This window comes from Polyodon spathula, chromosome 6 (genome assembly GCF_017654505.1).
Source record: "Polyodon spathula isolate WHYD16114869_AA chromosome 6, ASM1765450v1, whole genome shotgun sequence".
Lineage (NCBI taxonomy): Eukaryota > Metazoa > Chordata > Actinopteri > Acipenseriformes > Polyodontidae > Polyodon > Polyodon spathula.
In genome coordinates, this window is record NC_054539.1 from 24,183,190 (window position 1) to 24,190,664 (window position 7,475).

The window sequence follows — 7,475 nt, forward strand, 5'->3', positions numbered from 1 at the left end:
CTGAAATGTCGATCAGCCATCCAAGTGATCATCAAGTGCCCCAAAGATAAAAGCTAGTATCAGCTTTTTTTTTTTTTTTTTTTTTTTTTTTTTGTCAAATAAAACTGTTGTTTTAACCTGAACCTGAATGTACACACACCTGTGATTTCTGGCTCACAAAAGGTACAAACACCACTACTTTAAAGCTGCTTCTTAAATGCATTTAATACTCATACACATATTAAAAAAAAAAAAAAGAGCCAAGTGATTTGCATTACTTTTATTTAAATTTTCTGAAAGGCATAGTTTATAGTTCGTTTTTTTTAGTTTTGCTTGGTTTTTTGCAAACTCCACCGTTGGCATAGCAAAAAAAGTCTTCTAAGGAATCCGGATAGCTTCTGTACTTCTGGTAAATTTCGGTTTCATCATACTCTCCCAGATAGCTCTGACACATTTTAAATAACCTAAAAAAAGTAACATGAAAGCACAAGACAGATACATAAAGAGTATACGGTAAATCTGTTAGGGTAACAATGCCCTGCAGCACATTAACCAAACTACAAATTATTTTACTTTGATTTCACTAGAAATTCAGTGCAGGGTTATCCTAAGGGGAACTTGAGTCTGTGTCCCTATCTGGTGCTCTTGTATTAATACCATGCACCGCTACAGTTTACATCCTCAGGCATAACCTACCTCTCTGTCAGTCATGTTAAGCAGATCAGTCTGCATGTCTTAATGAACACTATCTTGTAGTATTTACTGGGCCAGTTGGCTGAACTTTAGACTCTTCCCAAGCCATGTGTTCTGCCACTAACTCTAATTTCAGGGGTCTGAGGGGTTTTGATCAACTTATTATTTTTTCTGATTTTACTTACAATGTCCACTTTTTGGTAAGTCAGAGTATATAAAAAACTCTGATATTACATATGGACGACCACCTACTGTACAGTTAGTGTTCCGCGTTTCCAGTTTATTCAAAAGTTTACCGAAAAATTACTGGACGTTGGTTTTTAATGATTTCTACCCGATTTCTGTCTATTAGTCAATATTATCCCGGTACTATTTTCTGGGAAATACACAATAATTTGATTAAAATGCTGTTTTATTTTGACTCCGACATTGTAATAAGCAGCCCTACACTGTATCCTAGGATACAGCAGATGTTTAGACGTCAGAGGATCCAATAACGTTCAACTGTGGTTCCCTGTCACTTCACAAGTCTGATTTATTGTAGCAAGTGCTGGGGATAGTAACTACTAGCTTGATTACAAACTAAATTGAAATACACAAAGATATAATATTTTAGTGGATGAGGAATGGGGAGAAAACGTAACTCAATTTATGAATATTCAAAAGAAAATGAATGTTTCAAAGTAGACAAAAAGCAAAAATATCAGAAGTGGGTCAGATGAGGAAGAGGATGCACAGCGCTGCACATACTGTTGCAGAGGTACATGTTTGTGCTGACAATAAAACAGCATAGAGAAAAATAAGTGACACATTAAACTAAAACAAGAAAGTGAACTGAGAGACAAGCAATCCATTTATGCAGCTTTTACACACATTTTAATAAAAGAAAGCACAGAATTTGTGTTAATGAGTTTGTCAGAGCGCTGTGCTTTGCTGGACAGCCACTATTTATTGCAGGGGTATGTATCAGTGACTTTGTGCGACAGTACTGTCTGTTCGTCGACTAAAACACTGCCTAACACAGAAAGTCTTAATCGTAAATATATGACAGAAAATGGTGATGCTTTAGCTGGTAAACTTATATTATATGGAATGCACTGATGTAAATGTCTAGTGTGAGTTTAGTGCTGATGTCATTTTCATACCTTCTGTAGATACTATTTCCGTCAGCACAGCAATTGCCCAAACGTTCTCAAAGTACCAGCTAACTTGGGAAAATGTGGCTTTGACTTGCACAGATTCTGCTCATCATACATGACAGGGACATTATTAATCAGACACCAGAACTGCTAAGCATCATATTCCACATGTAAAGTGTACATACTGAGACTTTTTCCCTGCCGATTTTTACGGATGTTTTAATTAAAAACTTTTTTTCACCCAATTTACCCCTATTTTAAGATATGTAAAACTACCTGATTTTTTTTTTTTTCAAAGATAAAAACCGAAAAAGCAGAACACTATGTACAGTACGTCCCCAGGTTGCATTCTCAGCGAGGTATCATGAATGAATAAACAGATGATAACTTCTCTTTTTTTACCTTATTGGCCAAGGTCCTCCATACATGATCATACCCATCTGATCTGCTGTCTCCAATCCAGGCCCAGAAAGACGTTTGAAACCATGGACCTCTCTCAGACCATACCTTAAACAATAAGAGTTGTATTTTTAGGAAATGTGTGAACACTGCTATAAGAACATAAGAACATAAGAACATAAGAAAGTTTACAAACGAGAGGAGGCCATTCGGCCCATCTTGCTCGTTTAGTTGTTAGTAGCTTATTGATCCCAAAATCTCATCAAGCAGCTTCTTGAAGGATCCCAGGGTGTCAGCTTCAACAACATTACTGGGGAGTTGATTCCAGACCCTCACAATTCTCTGTGTAAAAAAGTGTCTCCTATTTTCTGTTCTGAATGCCCCTTTTTCTAAACTCCATGATGCTACTGAGAGAGATGTGCAGCATTTAATGCTTAAAATTGAACATGTATTTTGTTAAGTTACTGTAATATTCACAAATTTACAAAGATTCCACCAGAATAGTACCATGTAACACAAGACTTGATTAATTGTAAGGCTTTTCATGAATTATAAAAATAATACCTCATAATGAAATGTATAATCATCCTAATTAAATTCTGAGGGTTGGACAACAACTTAGAAATACCTGCAAGTCCACTATAAATATGATGTGCACCATGGGCAGCCAGAATAGCACTAACTCAATATGACAAATCAGAAAGGTGTTTCAGTTGTTTTGGAGGGCTACACGGCCTTTCCTAAAATTATCTCTGGTTACTGTTAGCGTGTATCAAAGTCTGTTAGATCAGCTGTTCTGTCTATGGTGATTGATCTGACTTTCAACAGCGTCAGCTTTTAAACAACAGAAATGCCAAAATTGATATTTGTATGACAAACTGCATTTTTTTTGTGAATAATAAAGGACTGGTATAACTGGCAGAATGATATGTAATGTGTTAAATTGAAAAAATCAGTGATAGGAGAAGTATATTATACAAGTTTTTTCTTTAATTTATTTTGTATTAAATACAGCTGGAGGTTGAAACAGATGTGACCACAAAACGCTTTGTTTTATTGCATAACACCAACAATCAAAGGTCACTGCGACAATCGTAAGAGGCAGGATTTGTAACATACTGTAAGTGAAGACACTATCTCAAAGTATACAGTCTCTATCATGTGGAAACCAGAAGTCAGATGACCTTAACATAGCAGCCAAATTGGGTCAGCAGTTAATATAAAGGTAACTGATACATTTAACATGGTGTTTATTTAACCCTATAAATATGGAGTCAAATTTAATTAGTCAAAGCAGGGGCAGGTCATTTTTATTTAAAAGTGGTTATTAAATAATGCAGGTCAGTAACGGTATACTTACTGTTCCCACTTCTGAGCGCAGCACTGTTCCAAAGTGTCCACGTACTCTGATTCACTCAGAGCTGCTTCTTTACCCTTCACGGCTGTCTTCTTAGACTCTGCTTTTACAAGATAGTCTTTCATCTTAAAAAAAAAAAAAAAAAAACACACACACACACACACACACAGTTAGCAGATCGTCTGTCGACAGTAACAAGCACTTCGTGAAGCACACGTATATATATTAATTTAATAACAGGTTTTACCATTAACATGGTAATTGTCACAAACTTCCTTATGCTTTTTTTTTTTTTTTTTTTTTTTTTTGCATGGATATTCACGCATTATTTAATCATTCCAAAAACATTTCCACAAGCATGACCAACATGTTGTTTTAAATAAGATAATTTCAGGGGTAATCCCTTAGCTCTTGCATTTTTGTTCGAACGTTTACAAGTAAAATGTACATTGCCAAATCTATACTAAAAAGTAGTTCCTGGTTGGCAGTTTTCTGTACAATTCTACAATTAACCATTCTCTACACTCTACTCCATTTAAATCATGTGGGCTTTCCTGGTAGTTTACATTTTCAGCTTTCATCTCATTTTGAAACCGTCCTGCCATTAAAAAAAAAAAAAAGGCATTTATACTATGGGGGCAAGGTAACCTGCGCTTTCATACTTTCTGAATTTAGATGCAGAGCAACAGTGTCAAGTTTCAGCGAATCTCCTCTTTAAATTCAACACACGTGGTTAAGGAAATAATAATAATAATAATAATAATAATAATAATAATAATAATAATAATAATAATAATAATAATAATAATATAATGGGTATTTTGATTTACAAAAGCTTAATGCCCTTACCCGTGTGGTACATATTTGCACTACTTTACTGTTTACAAACAATATGGATTTGATACCTTACCTGAAAAGCAATAGCTTTACAGGCATCACACTTCAGATATTCAGGCATATGATCTGAGTGTTCGTCCTCTGCGTTTAATTTTGGCGATGTGAAACGTATTGTTCTTGTTGCGTCAGGTTCTTTCATAACACGTTCATGCTGTTCGTCTGCTGCAGAGAGTCCGTACAAAGTTGACAGTATTAAGAAATGCAAAGAGAATACAGCCCTCATTTTACCAAAGTCTATGGCTGCCTGTTTAAGATCTGAAATACCGGTAGTTAATACAGCGAGGAAGAAGAAAAGCACAGAAATAAACAAATAAGCACCAATGGGAGTTTGAAGCGTGTGCGTACGTAAAGGAAGTTGAGCTGCGTATAAGCAACTGTTACAGTCTTCATATAGAAAGAGTACTCGTACTGTGAACCAGTCACTTGATGGGTATTTTTATTTATTTATTTATTTATTTTTAATATAAAGTCGCCTTTCCTGGATATAATACTACACCCAGATTTAAAACGACAGGTCCTACAAGCAGCAGATTGGCGACTTATCAGTATAATTTACCATTTAATGGACTTGCCCTACTGCCATTGTAGTTGCTAAATTGTTATTTTTTGCTTATCACTATAGCGATATACCTAATTAAACAATACACACTGAAGCCTGCATTACTAGCATGCATTCACATACAGTGTTGTGTACAGTGTGTGGTAATGGTGTATTTTTGTATAGAATGTGTGAGACAGAAGGCAGGGAGATTTTAATACTAACACGTAATCGTTGTGTGCTGTTGTTCCAACTGAATCATTGTTGGGGTCTGCCCCGGTAAATATGTTTTTGTTTCATTATAAATATGGTTTGTTTGATTTACAAATTAAAATGTTTAATTTTGAATATGGCAAGACCAATATGTTAAACTTCCCTCCCTGCCTAACTGAAAGGAATATGTAGCAGATGGCCAGTGTCAGTTGAAGCATTAATAATCAATTAACCCTGTCACCTGTCTTTAAAAAGAGGCTGGAAAGCTAGGGCTACCAAAACATATTTATTTAGCAAGCACTAGGGTGTGTGAACAATGCATTAGCTGCAGTTACAATAACATCTCACCTGAAAAACAGCACAAGGGGGTTATGTGACTTGATCAGGGTCACACAATGAGTCAGAAAGCGAGCCAGGATTTGAACCGGGTACTTCCTAATTACAAGCCCTTTTCTTTAACCACTGGACCACACAACCTCAATAAAAAATACATGGACACTGAACACCACTGTTACACACCTCTCTTACCTAGCACAGGGGGGTAAAATGTTAAAACATTACAACTGCCTGTTAGTAATCTCTAGGTATGAACATCCAAAATATCAAATATGCCCTTTAGATTGTACAGCACGCTATCTCGTATCATGGTTTATAACTCCTACATACAAATTCACAAAATAATGGTATAGCACCCCATGAAAGTCTTGATACTAAGGAGTAAATAATGTCTAAATTATTTGTGAGTTATTAATATGTAGAAGTTATGAACCTTTGTATGAGGTAGCATGCTGTACAATGTAAAGGGAATGTTTATTTATAGGCCCCATCCTTGCACTCATGCAGAATTTGTCCATCTCCGAATTGATTAATTTGTTGTTAATTCGGAGATGGCCACATGTAAATAAACGTGTGTTTGCGGGGGGTGTTCAGTAGAGAACGAGAGAGCGAGGTAAAGAAGCAAAACCAAAGTAAAAAGAGAGCAGTGATACGGTGCTGGAAAGACCTTTTATTTAAAATAAAAATGCACACCAGCGCATCAACCCGCAAGTACCTGCCTCTTTGTCAGCTTCCTGGTATGGGGAGGTCACCACAAAATCGTCTTGTCACAGATCTCATGCAGTCAGCCCTGTAAATTAATATAGATTCTTAGCACAGGTCAGTGGAATATATGTATAAAGTTTGCTTTATTAAATATCTGTTACAGAGCTGGATTTTGCTGATGGGAGTTGTCATCTTTTTTCCTTGCTACGGTTTCACCGCTGGAAGGAATTTATCTGACACATTTTCCTTGGACAAGGCACCCCTATTTTGAAGGAAATTGAAAAACGCTAGTATATATACTGCCTGATACTAAATATGGACTGGAGAGGAGGGCTATACTACAAAATTATTGACCCCGAGGGGATACTTTTGTTACTGATATAGTATCTATATAGTACTGCCTTTTGGTTTGGTGAAAAAATATAAATCTCTTGATGAGTTAGAGTGATTTTAAATTTTGGTTCTGAGCATGCTCAGTACAGCTTTTGCAGTTAGATGTTTGATCTCGAAAAAGGAATTGGCCTCACGAGAAAATATCCTTTTTCGTGAGTCTCCCAATACAATTTTGAAAGGTAGTTTCAACCAAGAGAGCCTACTGTTTATTACGACATGTTACTGTGGACAGTTGTTCACAATTTGTAGAAAATATATTAAAGCAGATTTTTCATTACTGGTTCGTTTGCACATAGTATGACTCATTTATACAGTTGACTAATTTCAAATGTATTCTTATCGAGGATGTAAAAGGGCAAGCAGCCCTGTATAGTTATTTTTAGAACAGGGTTTCCCCCTCCACCTTTTGGGGTGGGAGTTCAGAGCAGAGCGAGAGCGGAGAGCGAAGAGAGAAGAGAGAGACTTAAAAATAATAAAGATCAGTGAAGGCTATTGCCCAGCCTGATCGGATTTTGTGTTTGTGGTTTGTTTTTGTTAAACCCTTTTTATTTGGCTCTGTGAGCAGTGTTTATTTTTGTTCAAATATTTTATTTATTTTTGTTGTATTTAAATAAAAACTGGCACGCACAGCACATTCTTTTGAACTGCAGTACTTACCTGGTTTGTTGTTGTTTCTCCTTCTGGCCTGACATCACCACTTAGCCATTTCCTGTCACAGAGGAATATAAAGAAATGGTAGTCCAGGTTGTATATTTCAATGAGAAAATAATGTTTATGCATATTGCTGGGACACGGTCACCAGTAACAATATTGGCTGTCAACATCA

General features: G+C 36.1%; 1 protein-coding gene across 1 annotated transcript; it reads right to left on the reverse strand.

The window, feature by feature from the left end:
• Positions 1-223: 223 nt before the first annotated feature.
• On the reverse strand, positions 224-4,796 carry LOC121317049 (marginal zone B- and B1-cell-specific protein-like). The gene is made up of 4 exons (XM_041252615.1): positions 4,478-4,796; positions 3,571-3,692; positions 2,214-2,318; positions 224-443 (listed from the first exon to the last, which is right to left on the reverse strand). The coding sequence occupies exons 1-4, from the start codon at positions 4,685-4,687 to the stop codon at positions 287-289; spliced, it is 594 nt and encodes a 197-aa protein (XP_041108549.1). The 5' UTR covers positions 4,688-4,796; the 3' UTR covers positions 224-286.
• Between the last annotated feature and the right edge of the window lie 2,679 nt (positions 4,797-7,475).

What these genes read in the sequence shown, in the direction of transcription:
- LOC121317049 (XM_041252615.1), bottom strand. Translation starts at nt 4,687, where the DNA reads ATGAGGGCTGTATTCTCTTTGCATTTCTTAATACTGTCAACTTTGTAC. An exon ending in TGCGCTCAGAAGTGGGAACA is followed by an intron (nt 2,319 to 3,570) that starts GTAAGTATACCG and finishes TTATTGTTTAAG; the next exon opens with GTATGGTCTGAGAGAGGTCC. An exon ending in GGAGGACCTTGGCCAATAAG is followed by an intron (nt 444 to 2,213) that starts GTAAAAAAAGAG and finishes TACTTTTTTTAG; the next exon opens with GTTATTTAAAATGTGTCAGA.